At 42.1% G+C, this 18,732-nt stretch overlaps 1 protein-coding gene across 4 annotated transcripts in view; it reads right to left on the bottom strand.

The window, feature by feature from the left end:
* Positions 1-18,732, bottom strand: part of LOC137619195 (ketosamine-3-kinase-like) — a 62,384-nt gene that overhangs the window by 26,719 nt on the left and 16,933 nt on the right. For 2 of the 4 annotated variants that reach the window (XM_068349382.1, XM_068349383.1), the window contains exons 3-6: positions 11,167-11,352; positions 8,180-8,365; positions 4,562-4,779; positions 722-884 (exon numbers count right to left, since the gene is read on the bottom strand). In XM_068349382.1, the coding sequence (XP_068205483.1) occupies positions 4,702-4,779; positions 8,180-8,365; positions 11,167-11,352 (450 nt within the window). In that variant the 3' untranslated portion in view covers positions 722-884; positions 4,562-4,701. Of the gene's footprint in view, positions 1-721; positions 885-4,561; positions 4,780-8,179; positions 8,366-11,166; positions 11,385-18,732 lie in introns of all 4 variants that reach the window. The other 2 variants (XM_068349380.1, XM_068349381.1) reach the window with 1 other exon arrangement.

Here is an 18,732-nt window from a genome sequence, read left to right as displayed (position 1 = left end):
GCAAATCGTATTCTCCTTTTCATCGCCCTTTTAGTAACAACACTTCCACCTTTTAATCATTTTAAAAATCCTTATCAATTGTTATCAATCTTTAGGAAAACATTTGCTTGAATAATTGTACCATACTGTACAGTACTTGAACACTAACAGCCCAAAACAAAAAAGGAATGAAGTCATAAATTCTTTGGCAAAGATAATAATAACGGCTCTCCAAGAATGAGCAGTTTGGACATGGGACGAGGAACAGTTGGTCAGGAATGGTTTAGCTATGGAGGTTGCCTCCTGAAGACCTATAAGAAGTTCTAGAGGGAAACTTAAGAATGACGAGAGTTCGGGAAAACAAGAGAAAGGAGAGAGAACTCGTTTTGTCTAATCCACATTCAAAGTGGTAACTTCACTGATCCAGCGGTACAGAAAATAAACAAACGATTGGTCATGTAATATTTTCCTTCAGATTATAAAAAAGGAAAACTTATAATTAACGCAGTGATGCATGCGTCAGTAGCAGCAGTTAGAAAATATAGAAATCTCTTACAAAACAGTAGTTTGTAACTTTATTTCTAGGCGCCATGAAAGGATAAGGCATATCATTTATAGAGCTTCAACAAAGCTGTGCGAAAGGTATACAGTTTACAAATAAAAACAGGATTTCTATATCAAATTGCAACCTGTACCGGCTAAACAAAATGATTAAGGATAAACAAAACTTCATGATACTTACCACTCAATCATCACACCAGCTGTTATCTTGGGAGAGGTGTCCGCAACAAGTGTCAATGTGGAGGCTGAACTTCGATGTGTGTTGCTGGCACTCCTACTTGCCTTGGCCGACGTAGCTGTCGTTCAATTCAGCCTTTTTCCCTTCGATGTTGTATAGAAGGAGCCTGCGGGAAGGATAGTCATTACCAAACAAATAGCATTCAAGAATGCCACATGAGGTATAAATAGATGAAAAATATATAAAGACTAAATACAGAAAATATTTTTATTCCATACATACAAACGTCTGAGCATTGCACAGGAACTTTGTCTGTTTTACTTAGTGAATTCTAAAGTCATGCTGTGCTTTTCTGAGGGACAAAATGAATGCAGTTTATGAAGTATCAAGAATGACTTCAACATGTTCAAGCTGAGAACTGCCACGTTTACAAGCATTCGTCAGGAAATAATCCTGCTCACCAGTGGTAAGACATTTTGGATTTAAATGCTGTACATCAATTTTCTTACGATATCCAGGATCTTACCATTTTTTACCTGACACCTGAAGTCATTCCAACTAAAATTTTTACTTTTTATCATCTCTCAAGAACTCACAACATGATTTCATTCATCTACAAATTGAACCTGACTCTTGCTTTATGTAAACTCATAAGATTTCGTCATTTTACAACTTTCAAAGGTAATGTGTTATCTTACGAGATATGTGCTGGTCTGAAAACCGCAAGTTATTTCAGTACCTCCTTGTGTGGTTATAAAGGCTACATCATATATACCAAGGCACTTCCCCCTATTTTGGGGGATAGCCGACATCAACAAATTGAACAAAAACAAAAAAGGGGACCTCTACTCTCTACGTTCCTCGTAAGAGGCGACTAAAAGGGACGGGACGAGGGGGTGGGAACCCCCTCTCCTGTATCTACATCCTGTGAGACATCAACAAAGAGATAAAGGCTACATAGCATCTGTAATATTTAAGCATGGATTATAAATGACCATCACAATTGCAGATGCATAATAAGTAATAGTTTGTTGCAGTACAGTTCCCATTTGCAATGCCATGCAAAGATACCTCATCAAAGGTCATTAACGGACATATGCAAATGTATCTAACTTTACATCTCGCAGGATTATATACAGGAGAGGGGGTTCCCAGCCCCCTCGTCCCGTCCCTTTTAAAAAGTTTAAAGTTGCGGGTTTTAGGTCTCCACAGAGACGATTTACATCGTCCTCTTCGGGCGACCTCTTACAACACGCAGGGATAACGTTGGCGCTATTCTATTTGTTTTTATGCCCCCGCGGCCACAGGGGGAACTACAAGAGGAAGGCCAAGGTTTGGGTGGATGGATGGAGTGAAGAAAGCTCTGGGTGATAGAAGGATAGATGTGAGAGGGGCAAGAGAGAATGCTAGAAATAGGAATGAATGGCGAGCAATTGTGACGCAGTTCCGGTAGGCCCTGCTGCTTCCTCTGGTGCCTTAGATGACCGCAGAGGTAGCAGCAGTAGGGGATTCAGCATTATGAAGCTTCATCTGTGGTGGATAACGGGGGAGGGTGGGCTGTGGCACCCTAGCAGTACCAGCTGAACTCGGTTGAGTCCCTTGTCAGGCTGGGAATAATGTAGAGTAGAGGTCCCCTTTTGTTTTGTTTCATTTGTTGATGTCGGCTACCCCCCAAAATTGGGGGAAGTGCCTTGGTATATGTATGTATGTATGTATCTAACTTCACTCACTCCAAAGCCCTGTCCACACAATCGAGCATGCCCAACGGGCAAACAGTGATACCAGACCACAATAGTTAGTAAGAATGAGGGTTAATGACGTCAGAAGTGGGAAAACTAAAGGCAGGGATCTAGCAACACTGTATGATGCCAGATCCCTGCCTTTAGTTTTCCCCGCTTCTGACGTCATCAACCCTCATTTTCACTAACTATTGTGGCCTGGCATCACTGTTTGCCCGTCGTGGATGCTCGATCGTGTGGACAGGGCTTAACAGAAGACTTAGCCTTCACGTTTTATAAAGTTTAATAACACTTCCGCTTCATAGAAGAGCCACTTGCTACATGACCCTGTACCAAACGAAGGGAGAAGCTCACGTTGAATTATAGCAAGATTATTCGAAGGACTCTCTCTCTTGCCCTGAAATAAAATATTTTTTTCCAATTTGCACTGGGAGTTAGCATAGCTCTATCCCCACACTGTGCAGTACTGTATATGATCTTCTCTATCAAATACAAGAAATAAAACTACTCGTGAGAAATTCTTCTAATTTTCAAACGATCAACAAGGAGAACTTCTATTCCATCTTGGATGCTGCTTTAATTTGTGACCTTGAAAACAAAAAGATGTCAACTCTACCTATACAAATACCGAGTGTAAAGATGTGGCTTTGAATCTCAGGAGGATTCAGCCTTTTGTCTGCCCATATTAACCCTTTTACCCCCGGGCTATTTGGAAATTTCCAACCCTTAACCCCCAAGGGTTATTTTTTTTCAAACACATTTTGCAGTATATTTCTTTCAAATTGCTCTAACAGCCTTAATTTTTGTCATAGAGAGGTCAGGTTGGTCTCATTCTCTTGGAAAATGCCTGGTTTCTCAAAAAATTATCAAAAATATGCAAAAAAAAATTTAAATAGCATTTTTTTGCAAGGACGTACCGGTACGTCCATGGGGGTAAAGGGATGAGTTTTGTGAAACGTACCAGTACGTCCTTTGGGGGTAAAAGGGTCAAGCGTAGCTGAATCGACAGCTTCGACAAATCACTCTAAAATCTTTCCCTTCAGCTGGTTCTGAAACTCAAGCCGGAGGGAATACTTTCAAGTCTGGAGTATCCTCTTAATAGAAAACATGAGTGACCCAAAAAACCTTTTTCTTGCAAAATGATTCTGCAACAGTAAAATTGCTTGGCTACGGTGAATGTTATAGTATGTGAGGATTTGGAAATTCATTATCATTATTTTCATCGCCATTCCTCTTACCATGAATTTATCACATATCATCTCTTTCCCCACAATTAATCTGATTTTCATATTGCAATAATTGCAGTAATGAGGGGTCCAATAACACACTTGAAATAAAATTACTCGAATCTCATTCTTTTAAAATACCTATTAAAGTAAACCCCTCAGAAGGATATTGGGAGTTAAATTGCAGGACAGGATTAGAAATGAAACTACAAAAGAGATTACTCGAGTGCCATATGTGGACGAGATCATGATAAGGGGTAGATGGAGATGGTTTGGGCATACTCTTCGCACTCCCCAAGAGAGAACAGTTCACAAAACTTTCAACTGGGCTCCACAAGGCACTAGAAGAGTTGGATGACCCAAGCCTACATGGTTGAGGACTATGAAGCCTGAAGTAGGAGATGGAGAAGTATTGATTTAAAAGCTCTAGATGAGACGACTGGGGAAATCTAACCGAGGCCCTTTGCGTCAATTGGTGTAAGAGGAGATAAGGAATTGCTTATGATGTTACTGCATACTGGGGTCATGATTTTGTCCTTGACAAATCTTTTCCAAACCTCATTGTTAATGATGATACTTTTCCCTTTGAGCAATATCATTAGTAATATTATTACTAAGCAAGCTAAAATCCTAGTTTTAAAAGCTGAGATTGATTGATTGATTTGAAGTTCTCTGGCATCTTGACATCGAGGGTCATTGACGCCGATATCGTTTACTATAAATAAAAGATTAAAAGAATATTCAATCAAAACCAGAGAAGTAAATATGTTATAAAAGTTAAATAGCATTAAGCTGAGACCCTTTTACATTATTTATACTTTCAATCAAGAATTAGAACATTGCAACATCTTCAAGTTTCAAACGCAAGAAGCACTCACTCTGCCAGCTGCTTCCCAAGCATTCCTGTGTGCTGATTCAAACTTCGCCATGTCCTGGTATTCCACGCACGGCACGGCTCCGCCCGTGGGGTCGTCTACGACTATGTGCAGAGTAGGGACCCTCACTGTCCCCGTTGCTTTCATGGCCTTCGGACTTTTGAACTCTCAGTCGAATATCGCCCTTGCCTGACGAGAATTTGATGTTTTAACTGTGATATCTGAAACAAGATAAAATTACAAACTGCTGGTAATAAAACCATCACTTATTTAATCATATAAATTGAAATTTAACTTACTGGGACATCTACAAATGATAAATAAAATTACTAACTGCTGGCAATAAAAACCATCATTTTTCTAATCATAAATTGAAGGTGTAAGTAATCAAAATCCAGGAATCAAATCATCCCTAGGATAATGTCTGATTATACAAACACAAGTCGTTTAGGTAGGATGGCCGTTGCATCTTTTAACGGGCAGTTAAGCGACAAGTGGGAGCAGACCGTGGTGCTCTGCCCCCTCACCTGTGGGAGTTTCTTCACTTATGACCTCTCGGCTCAGAACTGAGAGGAGTGGCTGAGGAGAGAAGTATAATCTAAAGGACTTAGGTTTGTCTAGTTAGGAAAAGTAACAAATTTGTGAATTGTAATTTTCCTAGCGATAAAATCCTGGAGCTCTTTACGTGTGGGTGTTTTTATTTCCGCGGAGCTGAATATAGCTGTTAACCCTTTTACCCCCAGGCTATTTGGAACTTTCCAACCCTTAACCCCCATGGGTTATTTTTTTTTTTCAAGCACATTTTGCAGTATATATTTCTTAAATTGCTGTAACAGCCTTAATTTTTGTCTTAGAGAGGTCAGGTTGGTCTCATTCTCTTGGAAAATGCCTGAAGTTTCTCAAATTTTTTTTAAAAAATATGCAAAATAAATTGTAAATAACAGTTTTTTGCAAGGATGTACCGGTACGTCCATGGGGGTAAAGGGATGTGTTTTATGAAACCTACCAGTACGTCCTTTGCGGGTAAAAGGGTTAAAGCTTTTTCGAGGTGTAACCACCCACCGCTAGTTAGCGTGGGGGGAGGGGATAGTGGGGTCAGTTAGCCACCCTGCTCTCACTAGCACTAGCGACTGACTCTCCCTTTTCATTTTGGCTCGGTAAAGACGTAGTCTTTCTCACCCCTAAACCATTTTAACCGGTTTAAAGCTTCATAAAATGTCTTTTTCTCTTTCAGAGCGACCTTCCTTGGGGCTCACGGGTTTCCCGTGCAAGGCAAGATAGCCAGAGGCCTTACGGTTGGGCACTCGAAGGGAGCAGACATCCTGCCTAGACCAAACCCCCGGCGAGAGTCTGAAGGTCTTCGACAAGGAGTCTTGCGCCCGCTCAACTGTTTTGGCCTCGGCTTCTACTCGCCACGACGATCGCTCTGCTTCGGCAGGCAGGCGGGAGCGGTCACTGACAAGGACTCAGAAGAAATTGATTTACAATTCACATAATTCAACTAACAACTTATTACTCAAGTAAACAAGAAATGAATATGGACAGTCAGAGATGTATCATATCTTGATGGAGAAGGGATCAAGTGTTGATCATATGTGTACAGTAGATGGTCAGGCTCTAGGACATAGTCTCGTCCCTTGCCCCTGCCATTCATGAACGACTTTTAAACCTTTCAAATGTCCTTTCAATGTCCTTAGATAAACAAATAATAAGTTCTTGACTATTTAGCATCCAACACCACCTGGTCACTTTGCCCTACGATGTTCTACCTTCCTGGCTGATGTCTGCTCATGATTACCACCACACAGATAAGGCATTGTTTGTGGAATTCTCTGTTGATGCAACTCTAAATTCAAAATAATTCTATCATTAGATTTCAACCTGAAGGCCCGCTCGTAAAAACATTAGTCAATGCAGGTATTTAAAACTGAAAAATAACTAAAACATTCAACAACAGACAGATAATTGACATGTTTTTGTGGATGCCAACATCATGGAAAATCCGAAAGCATTTCAAACCGCAGTAGAACTTCAAAAGTTCAAAGTTAGAGCAAATGTTTTTATCTTGACCAAGCTGACATGAGTCTTTTTATATTTTATATAAAACATATCTGTTTTTGACGTTATTAATAGTTTATATAGGACATATCTGTTTTGACGTTGTTACTGTTTTTAGAATGATTTATTGTTAATTTATTTCCTTATTTCCTTACCTCACTGGGCTATTTTTCCGTATTGGAGCCCTTGGGCTTATAGCATCTTGCTTTTCCAACTAGGGTTGTAGCTTGGCTAGTAATAATAATAATAATAATCTTGCTTTTCCAACTAGGGTTGTAGCTTGGCTAGTAATAATAATAATAATAATCTTTCTTTTCCAACTAGGGTTGTAGCTTGGCTAGTAATAATAATAATAATAATCTTTCTTTTCCAACTAGGGTTGTAGCTTGGCTAGTAATAATAATAATAATAATCTTTCTTTTCCAACTAGGGTTGTAGCTTGGCTAGTAATAATAATAATAATAATCTTTCTTTTCCAACTAGGGTTGTAGCTTGGCTAGTAATAATAATAATAATAATAATTCAAAAGTCTGTTAAATACATCGTGGTCAATCACACCAACATATTCAATATATCTTAAAAAAGCGATAAAAAAGTTCTAACAAACTTAAAAGGAGCAAATCGTAACTGATATTGCGGACAGAAATCCTCAACTAACAAACTTAATAGGTTCAAAGAAGATGTTTACAAGTCGACTTTTGTTAAATTTTGTCCTTACCCCTGTGCCATGAGGGAAACGTTCAGATGGAAGTACCCATGTCCAGAGATCCTTATAGAGGTGAGTTACTTAGACACTAAATAGTTTTTTGCATAGTTTTCTCCAAGTCTCCTATTCCGTTTTGGGTCAGGAGAACCTAGTCTCCTATCTAGGTTCGATCTTATTATCCAGCCGGTCTCTCGGCCCGTAAGACCACCCCCGCCTCCTAAGAAAGTAGTTTGAGGTAAGTACTCCGTGTTGGAACAAATCACAAATTTTAAGTAATTTGTATTTTTCCTAACAGAACTTACCTCGAACTACTTTTGGGTTATGGCCCGCCCATCCTTCCCCGAGTGTCTTACGGGACTTTGATACCATATCTATCATAAACTTACTGGTGACTGAGACATGGCCACGCGCGCTCACTAACCCGGGTCGCCTCAGGGCGCGCATTCATCCACTACAGAGGGACCCACTATAGAAAACGGAGATAGGGGAACTACATAAAATTCTGGTCGGTTGGGAGGAGAATCCCAGATACTCCTAAGAAAGTAGTTCGAGGTAAGTACTCCATGTTGGAACAATTATAATTTCAGTTGGATTTGTGTTTTTATCTCCAAATGTTTTAAAAGCTGAGATTGATTGATTGATTTGAAGTTCTCTGGCATCTTGACATTGAAGGTCATTGACGCCGATATCGTTTACTATAAATAAAGATTAAAAGAATATTCAATTAAAACCAGCAAAGCAAATATGTTATAAAAGTTAAATAGCATTAAGCTGAGACCCTTTTACATTATTTATACTTTCAATCAAAAATTAGAACATTACAACATCTTCAAGTTTCAAACGCAAGGAGTACTCACTCTGCCAGCTGCTTCCCGAGCATTCCCGTGGGCCGATTCAAACTGCGCCATGTCCCGGTATTCCAAGCACAGCACGGCTCCGCCCGTGGGGTCGTCTACGACTATGCGCGGAGTGGGGACCCTCACTGTCCCCGTTGCTTTCATGGCCTTCGGACTTTTGAACTCTCCGTCGAACATCGCCCTCGCCTGACGAGAATTTGATGTTTTAACTGTGATATCTGAAACAAGATAAAATTACAAACTGCTGGTAATAAAACCATCACTTATTTAATCATATAAATTGAAATTTAACTTACTGTGACATCTACAAATGATAAATAAAATTACTAACTGCTGGCAATAAAAACCATCATTTTTCTAATCATAAATTGAAGGTGTAAGTAATCAAAATCCAGGAATCAAATCATCCCTAGTCGTTTAGGTAGGATGGCCGTTGCATCTCTTAACGGGCAGTTAAGCAACAAGTGGGAGCAGACCGTGGTGCTCTGCCCCCTCACCTGTGGGAGTTTCTTCACTTATGACCTCTCGGCTCAGAACTGAGAGGAGTGGCTGAGGAGAGAAGTATAATCTAAAGGACTTAGGTTTGTCTAGTTAGGAAAAGTAACAAATTTGTTAATTGTAATTTTCCTAGCGATAAAATCCTGGAGCTCTTTACGTGTGGGTGTTTTTATTTCCGCGAAGCTGAATATAGCTGTTAAAGCCTTTTTGAGGTGTAACCACCCACCGCTAGTTAGCGTAGGGGGAGGGGATAGTGGGGTCAGTTAGCCACCCTGCTCTCACTAGCACTAGCGACTGACTGTCGCTTTTTATTTTGGCTCGGTAAAGACGTAGTCTTTCTCACCCCTAAACCATTTTAACCGGTTTATGATTAAAAGCAACTTGCCTGATGCTTCATAAAATGTCTTTTTCTCTTTCAGAGCGACCTTCCTTGGGGCTCATGGGTTTCCCGTGCAAGGCAAGACAGCGAGAGGCCTTAAGGTTGGGCACTCGAAGGGAGCAGACATCTGCCTAGACCAAACCCCCCGCGAGAGTCTGAAGGTCTTCGACTAAGAGTCTTGCGCCCGCTCACCTGTTTTGGCCTCGGCTTCTACTCGCCACGACGATCGCTCTGCTTCGGCAGGCAGGCGGGAGCGGTCACTGACAAGGACTCAGAAGAAATTGATTTACAATTCACATAATTCAACTAACAACTTATTACTCAAGTAAACAAGAAATGAATATGGACAGTCAGAGATGTATCATATCTTGATGGAGAAGGGATCAAGTGTTGATCATATGTGTACAGTAGATGGTCAGGCTCTAGGACATAGTCTCGTCCCTTGCCCCTGCCATTCATGAACGACTTTTAAACCTTTCAAATGTCCTTTCAATGTCCTTAGATAAACAAATAATAAGTTCTTGACTATTTAGCATCCAACACCACCTGGTCACTTTGCCCTACGATGTTCTACCTTCCTGGCTGATGTCTGCTCATGATTACCACCACACAGATAAGGCATTGTTTGTGGAATTCTCTGTTGATGCAACTCTAAATTCAAAATAATTCTATCATTAGATTTCAACCTGAAGGCCAGCTCGTAAATACATTAGTCAATGCAGGTATTTCAAACTGAAAAATAAGAAACATTCAACAACAGACAGATAATTGACATGTTTTTGTGGATGCCAACAGCAAAGAAAATCCGAAAGCATTTCAAACCGCAGTAGAACTTCAAAAGTTCAAAGTTGGAGCAAATGTTTTTATGTTGACCAGGCTGACATGAGTCTTTTTATAGTTTATATAGGACATATCTGTTTTGACGTTGTTATTGTTTTTAGAATGATTTATTGTTAATTTATTCTCAACATTTATTTATTTCCTTTCTTCATTGGGCTATTTTTCCCAATTGGAGCCCTTGGGCTTATAGCATCTTGCTTTTCCAACTAGGGTTGTAGCTTGGCTAGTAATAATAATAATAATAATTCAAAAGTCCATTAAATACATCGAGGTCAATCAATCCAACGTATTTAATATATCTTAAAAAAGCGATAAAAAAGTTTGAACAAACTTAAAAGTAGCAAATCACAGCTGATATTGCCTACAGAAATCCTCAACTAACAAACTTAATAGGTTCAAAGAAGATGTTTACAAGTCGACTTGCCATGAGGGAAACGTTCAGATGGAAGTACCCATGTCCGGAGATCCTTATAGAGGTGAGTTACTTAGACACTAAATAGTTTTTTGCATAGTTTTCTCCAAGTCTCATATTCTGTTTTGGGTCAGGAGAACCTAGTCTCCTATCTAGGTTCGATCTTATCCAGCCAGTCTCTCGGCCCATAAGACCACCCCCGCCTCCTAAAGTATAAGTCTCCTAAGAAAGTAGTTCGAGGTAAGTACTCCGTGTTGGAACAAATCACAAATTTTAAGTAATTTGTATTTTTCCAAACAGTACTTACCTAGAACTACTTTCGGGTTATGGCCCGCCCATCCTTCCCCGAGTGTCGTACGGGACTTTGATACCATATCTATCATAAACATATCATAGACATGGCCACGCGCGCTCACTGACCTGGGTCGCCTCAGGGCACGTATTCATCCGCTACAGAGGGACCCACTATAGAAAACGGAGACAGGGGAAACTACACAAAATTCTGGTCGGTTGGGAGGAGAATCCCAGATACTCCTAAGAAAGTAGTTCGAGGTAAGTACTCCATGTTGGAACAATTATAATTTCAGTTGGATTTGTGTTTGTATCTCCACATGTTTTAAAAGCTGAGATTGATTGATTGAATTGAAGTTCTCTGGCATCTCGACATCGAGGGTCATTGACGCCGATATCGTTTACTATAAATAAAAGATTAAAAGAATATTCAATTAAAACCAGAGAAGTAAATATGTTATAAAAGTCAAATAGCATTAAGTTGAAAACCTTCTACATTATTTATACTTTCAATAAAAAATCAAAACATTACAACATCTTCAAGTTTCAAACGCAAGAAGTACTCACTCTGCCAGCTGCTTCCCGAGCATTCCCGTGTGCCGATTCAAACTGCACCATGTCCGGGTATTCCACGCACAGCACGGCTCCACCCACGGGGTCGTCTACGACTATGCGCGGAGTGGGGACCCTCACTGTCCCTGTTGCTTTCGTGGCCTTCGGACTTTTGAACTCTCCGTCGAACATCGCCCTCGCCTGACGAGAATTTGATGTTTTAACTGTGATATCTAAAAACAAGATTAATAAAATTACAAACTGCTGGTAATAAAACCCTCATTTATTTAATCATATAAATTTAAATTTAACTGACTGTGACATCTACAATTGATAAATAAAATGACTAACTGCTGGCAATAAAAACAATTTTTCTAATCATACATATAAATTGAAGGTGTAAGTATCCAAAATCCAGGAATCAAATCATCCCTCGGATAATGTCTGATGACTGGTATCTATAAGAACAGCTATACAGTACATACATATTCAATATATGATAAATGTTAACCCTTTTACCCCCAAAGGACGTACTGGTACGTTTCACATAACTCATCCCTTTACCCCCATGGACGTACCGGTACGTCCTTGCAAAAAACTGCCATTTACATTTTTTTTGCATATTTTTGATAATTTTTTGAGAAACTTCGGGCATTTTCCAAGGGAATGAGACCAACCTGACCTCTCTATGACAAAAATTAAGCCTGTTAGAGCAATTTGAAAAAAAAAAATATACTGCAAAATGTGCTTGAAAAAAAATTAACCCCTGGGGGTTAAGGGTTGGAAAATTCCAAATAGCCTGGGGGTAAGAGGGTTAAAATAGCAATGGACTGATAGCTCCCAATGCAAAATCACTCTTGCTCATTAACCATCTCGTATGTTTTGCACAACGGCTCAAAGTATGCCTTGCACACTGCACCATAATGGACAAATTTACTTGTGCATCACACACACGGCGAAATGTCACCGTTTATGTAATGATACATAACTGAACATTTGCCTGTCGTAGGAGGCAATTACTGACGACATATCTCTATCAACATAAATAACAAGAGGGGCACTCAGTCGAGAGCATGCCTTTACCACGCAAACCATTCATACTTCATTCATAACTCCAATGCGTAATTGTACTTCAACATATTTTCTTCAAAATCTAATAGCTTTGTCCTTGGGTCATACCCCACATTATTATTATTATTAAATGCTAAGCTACTACCCTAGTTGGAAAAGCAGGATGCTATAAGCCCAGGGGCCCCAGCAGGGAAAATAGCCCAGTGAGGAGAGGAAATAAGGAAAAATAAAATATCTCAAGAACAGGAACATTGAAATAAATATTTCCCATATAAACTATAAAAACTTTAACAAAACAAGAGGAAGAGAAGTAAGACAGAATAGTGAGCCCGAGTGTACCCTCAAACAAGGGAACTCTAACCCAAGACAGTGGAAGACCATAGTACAGAGGCTATGGCACTAACCAAAACTAGAGAACAATGGATTGATTTTGGAGTGTCCTCCTCCTAGAAGAGCTGCCAACCAGAGCTAAAGAGTCTCTTCTACCCTACCCAAGAGGAAAGTAGCCACTGAACAATTACAGTTTAGTAATTAACCCCTTGAGTGGAGAAGAATAGTTTGGTAATATGTTATTTTTATTAGTAAAATAAATTTTTGAATATACTTACCCGATAATCATGTAGCTGTCAACTCCGTTGCCCGACAGAATTCTATGGAGGGATACGCCAGCTATCACAATACTAGAAGGGGGTGTACTTACCAGCGCCACCTGTGGCCAGGTACTATAGTACTTCTTGTTGACACCTCCTCAATTTTTCCTCGGTCCACTGGTTCTCTATGGGGAGGAAGGGAGGGTCGATTAAATCATGATTATCGGGTAAGTATGTTCAAAAATTTATTTTACTAATAAAAATAACATTTTTCAATATTAAACTTACCCGATAATCATGTAGCTGATTCACACCCAGGGGGGTGGGTGAAAAACCAGTGTACAAGACTAAAGGATAGCTAAGTATCCCGTATTTCATATAATCAGTTATCCACAATAACAATGAAATAATAAGTACCTGGTAAGGAAGTCGACTTGAACCGTTACTCTGCCTTTAATAAGATCGTCTTCCTTACTGAGCGCAGCGTTCCTCTTGGGAGGCTGAATCAACTCAAAGGTGCTAAAGTATACAGGGCTGCAACCCATACTAAAGGACCTCATCACAACCTTTAACCTCGGCGCTTCTCAAGAAAGAATTGACCACCCGCCAAATCAACAAGGATGTGGAAGGCTTCTTAGCCGACCGTACAACCCATAAAAAGTATTCAAGAGAAAGGTTAAAAGGTTATGGGATTATGGGAATGTAGTGGCTGAGCCCTCGCCTACTACTGCATTCGTTGCTACGAATGGTCCCAGGGTGTAGCAGTACTCGTAAAGAGACTGGACATCTTTGAGATAGAATGATGCGAACACTGACTTGCTTCTCCAATAGGTTCCATCCATAACACTCTGCAGAGAATGGCTCTGTTTGAAGGCCACTGAAGTAGCCACAGCTCCCACTTCATGTGTCCTTACCTTCAGCAAAGCAAGGTCTTCTTCCTTCAGATGAGAATGTGTTTCTCTAATCAGAAGCCTGAATAGTAAGAAACTGAGTTCTTAGAACTTGGAAAAGAAGGTTTCTTGATAGCACACTATAAGGCTTCTGATTGTCCTTGTAAAGGTTAAGACCTTTTTAGATAGTACCTAAGAGCTCTAACTGGGCAAAGTACTCTCTTCAGATCATTCCCCACCAAGTTGGACAGGCTTGGGATCTCGAACGACTTAGGCCAAGGACGTGAAGGAAGCTCGTTTAGCAAAAACCGAGCTGCAAGGAACATGTAGCCGTTTCAGATGTGAAAACAATGATCCTGCTGAAGGCGTGGATCTCACTTACTCTTTTAGCTGTTGTCAAGCACACGAGGAAAAGAGTTTTTAATGTGAGGTCCTAAAAAGAGGCTGATTGGAGAGGTTCAAATCTTGATGACATAAGGAACCTTAGGACCACGTCTAGATTCCAGCCTGGAGTGGACAACCGACGTTCCTTTGAGGTCTCAAAAGACCTAGGGAGGTCCTGTAGATCTTTGTTGGTGGAAAGATCCAAGCCTCTGTGGCGGAAAACCGCTGCCAACATACTTCTGTAACCCTTGATCGTAGGAGCTGAAAGGGATCTTACTTTCCTTAGATATAACAGGAAGTCAGCAATCTGGGTTACAGTGGTACTGGTTGAGGAAACTGCATTGGTCTTGTACCAGCTACGGAAGACTTCCCCTTGAGACTGATAGATTCTGAGAGTGGATGTTCTCCTTGCTTTGGCAATCGCTCTGGCTGCCTCCTTCGAAAAGCCCCTAGCTCTTGAGAGTCTTTCGAAAGTCTGAAGGCAGTCAGACGAAGAGCGTGGAGGATTGGTTGTACCTTCTTTACGTGAGGTAGACTTAGAAGGTTCACTCCTAGAGGAAGAGTCCTGGGAATGTCGACCAGCCATTGCAGTACCTCTAAGAACCATTCTCTCGCGGGCCAGAGCGGAGCCAACCAACGTCAGCCGTGTCCCTTTGTGAGAGGAGAACTTCTGAAGTACCCTGTTGACAATCTTGAACGGCGGGAATGCATACAGGTCGAGATGGAACCAATCCAGCAGAAAAGCATCCACGTGAACTGCTGCTGGGTCTGGAATCGGAGAACAATACAACAGGAGTCTCTAGGTTATCGAGGTAGTGAACAGATCTATGGTTGGCTGACCCCACAGGGCCCAAAGTCTGCTGCAAACATTCTTGAGAAGGGTCCACTCTGTGGGGATGACCTGACCCTTCCGTCTGAGGTGATCTGCCATGACATTCATACCGCCCTGAATGAACCTCGTTACCAGTTAGCTTTCGATCTTTAGACCAGATGAGTAGGTCCCTTGCGATCTAGAACAACTTCCACGAAAGAGTCCCTCCCTGCTTGAAGATGTAAGCCAGGGCTGTGGTGTTGTCAGAGTCCACCTCCACCACTTTGTTAAGCTGGAGGGACTTGAAGTTTATCAAGGCCAGAATAACCGCCAACAACTCCTTGCAATTGATGTGAAGTGTCCTTTGCTCCTGATTCCATGTTCCCGAGCATTCTTGTCCGTCCAAAGTCGCACCCCAGCCCGTGTCTGATGCGTCCGAGAGGAGACGGCGGTCGTGTTTCTGAACAGCCAAAGGTAGACTTCCTTGAGAAGAAAGCTGTTCTTACACCACGCGAGAGAAGACCTCCTCTCTTCGGAAACAGGAACTGAGACCGTCTCTAGCGTCATGTCCTTTATCCAGTGAGCAGCTAGATGATACTGAAGGGGGGGGGAGGTGGAGTCTCCCTAACACGATGAACAGGGCCAGCGATGAAAGTGTCCCTGTTAGACTCATCCACTACCTGACTGAGCATCGGTTCCTTCTCAGCATGCTCTGGATGCATTCTAGGGCTTGGAAGATCCTTGGGGCCGACGGAAAAGTCCGAAAAGCTCGACTCTGAAGATCCATACCCAAGGAGACAATGGTCTGGGATGGAACGAGCTGAGACTCCTCAAAATTGACCAGGAGGCCCAGTTCCTTGGTCAGATCCATAGTCCATTTGAAAATCTCCAGACAGCGACGACTTGTGGGAGCTCTAAAAAGCCAGTCGTCTGACGGAGCCGGACACAAGATCATGGTACTGCTGCACAGTCTGTGAACTGTCAATCATGGGCAAGCGAGGAAGTACAGTGACAACCTGAATCTGTCTAGACTGTCTGGGTCGTACAGACAACTCCTTATCGGGTTGCTGAGGTTGCCGCACTGCGTCACAACAAGTCACTTCTGTTGGTTGTTGAACGTCTTCCCCGTGACACATTGACTCCGTAAACAAAAAATCCTCTAACAAGGACTAAGCTTGGACTGCATGTCTTGCAACACAGCTCAAGGTCTATGGGAGCAGGTGTGGTAACAGACGGGATTAGCGACTGAAGTGGAACCATTACCTTCCCTGGAAGCATGTTATGCTTAAATAAAAGTCCATAGGAGGCTATGCAGCTAAAGGCTCCCTCCAAATGACAGAGTCCTCAAGGGAATATCAGAAGGAGGGAGAAAAGAACTTTCTCATCTACAGGGACCATATCCTAGAAAAGCTAAGTTCTCTCAGTGAGGGTTCACTGGTGCAAAAGCAGCAGACTAGAAGGCAACGTTATGAAACTGCTTGACAGTCTAGTGAGTTGGCAACAACCAAAGATGTGTGACTGAGAAGCATGCGGTAAGGTATGCAGAGCATGTTGTATGCAGAGTATGCTGTATGCAGAGCATGCTGTATGTAGAGCATGTTGTATGCAGAGCATGCTGAATGCAGAGCATGCTGTATGCAGAGCATGTTGTATGCAGAGCATGCTGAATGCAGAGCATGCTGTATGCAGAGCATGTTGTATGCAGAGCATGCTGTATGCAGAGCATGCTGTATGTAGAGCATGTTGTATGCAGAGCATGCTGAATGCAGAGCATGCTGTATGCAGAGCATGAAGTATGCAGAGCATGCTGTAAGCAGAGCATGCTGTATGTAGAGCATGCTGTAAGGTAAGCAGAGCGTGTGCATGGCGTTTAACATTTCTCAGAAATTCCATGACCAGTGCTAGAGTGCTTTATGCATGCTTGCATGGGGTTTTAATATCAACATAATATTTACCTTACATTCATAACTCATGATTCATATTTTTGCCATATTTTGCGATATTGTTAAAAATATATTGCAAGGAATACAAATATATTTTTATAAGTAATACAAATAACCTCCATTATCATAAGGTTTGAAAATGGAGGTAAGGTATGCTGAACAGCAGAGTCAGAACGAGCTGGAACAACAATAGTTGTGGTTTCCTCTTCAAGACTCTGTTGAGGGAACACCTGAGGCTCAGTCTGCAAAGGCTGATCAAAGGAAGTAGCAGAAGGTAGGCGCATGGGTGGAGGAGGCTGACTCCTGGCATGAGTGGCTGAACTCAAGGGTTGCGCTTGCTGAGTGGTTGGCGGATGCGCAGTAGCAAGTTCCTGAGGAACGAGTTGAGGTTCCTGCGGTGTGAGCTGAGAGCGAAAAGGTAGTGGCTGCGCAGAACGCAGTAAAAATCTCGCAAGTTGAGGCTCCTGAGGCGCAAGGCTAAGGTGTTAAGGTGCTTGCCTTGAGGAGGGTTGAGCTCGCTGCAGCGAGAGCTGAGGAGACTGACTCATGGATGGGAGAGGTTGTACCTCAAGCGAGTGTTGCCTCACTGGTGGAACAGCAAGTGGAAGCGGAGGAAGAGAGGTATAAGCCTCCTGTTCCCATTGCTGAGGTTGCCTTAAGGAAGGCGGAGGGAGCTGCACACCACTGGGATCAGTAAACTCATAACGTGGCTCAACATCATACGCCTGGCAGGTGGTACTGCGGTCAGGCGGAGCGAGCGCAGGCGGAGCGAGCGCAGGCGGAGGGAGCGCAGGCGGAGCGAGCGCAGGCGGAGCGAGCGCAGGCGGAGCGAGCGCAGGCGGAGGCGCAACCTTCTCAGCCCGACACTCACGCATCAAGACCGAAAGTTGTGACTGCATGGACTGCAGTAGAGTCAACTTGGGGTCGGCAGACACTAAGGTCTGCTGAGGTAAAGCCTTAACAGCAGAGATCTGTTGCGGCAGAACCTTACTCCTCTTAGGCGGAGTGCATTCAACTGATGACTGAGGAGAGTCAGAGCTAACCCAATGACTGCATCCGGGTTGTTGAACTCTAACTTCGTACGTCTGGCATAGGTCTGGACTTTACGTTTAAGAGGTCTTGAGACCTGAGACCAGCGTTTTCTCCCCTAAATTTCTTCTGCAGACGAGCAAAATAAGGGCTCAATCGTCTGCGGGTGGGAGTGACGGTCTCGGTAAGACACGCCCACAACCACCGAGGATACTTCTGTGCGCCGATCAAGGCCTGCTGAACCCTTTTGTCCTTCGACATTGCTTCTCCCCTGGGCTTGGGAGCTTGCAAGAGGTCCCGGACTGGGAGGACGACTGGCGCGCACAGAAGTACCCTCACGCACAACACTGACACACTTTGCGCTAATCACTTATCACTTTGATTTTCTGTTTGCACTTATTTCACTGAACTCGAAACTTTAAGTGGTTTGTACCTGAAACACGCAATTCTATCCTTTCTCAAAAGTTAGTAATTGCGAAAACAGAATTACAATGTAACAGAAAAATCTAATGAAAGATAAATAATTCAGTGGGTGGAAAGAGACTAAACACTAGATCACTCTAGAAACGTTTACCTTCTTCCCCTAAAGAGACTAGGGAGAAGAGCAAAAACGATAACAACGTTACTCGCTTGAATGAAACGTTTATCCTCCTCTTTCTCCCTCCGTCTCTATCTCTCTCTCTCTCTCTCTCTCTTGACTTAGAACCTGAGAGAAGAGCCCAATCATATATATCATTAAAACATATTATTGTTAAAGGAAAAAACTGAAATATTTCCCAAAATGAAAAGTTCCTTTATTAGGATTAAAACCATTAAGTTAAGAAAGAATGAACAAAACGCTAGACACGGTTACTCTTACTGCA

The sequence above is a fragment of the Palaemon carinicauda genome, chromosome 25 (assembly GCF_036898095.1).
Source record: "Palaemon carinicauda isolate YSFRI2023 chromosome 25, ASM3689809v2, whole genome shotgun sequence".
Classification (NCBI taxonomy): domain Eukaryota; kingdom Metazoa; phylum Arthropoda; class Malacostraca; order Decapoda; family Palaemonidae; genus Palaemon; species Palaemon carinicauda.
The sequence above is the reverse complement of the archived record's forward strand: the minus strand, read 5'-3'. Positions and strand labels throughout refer to the sequence as shown.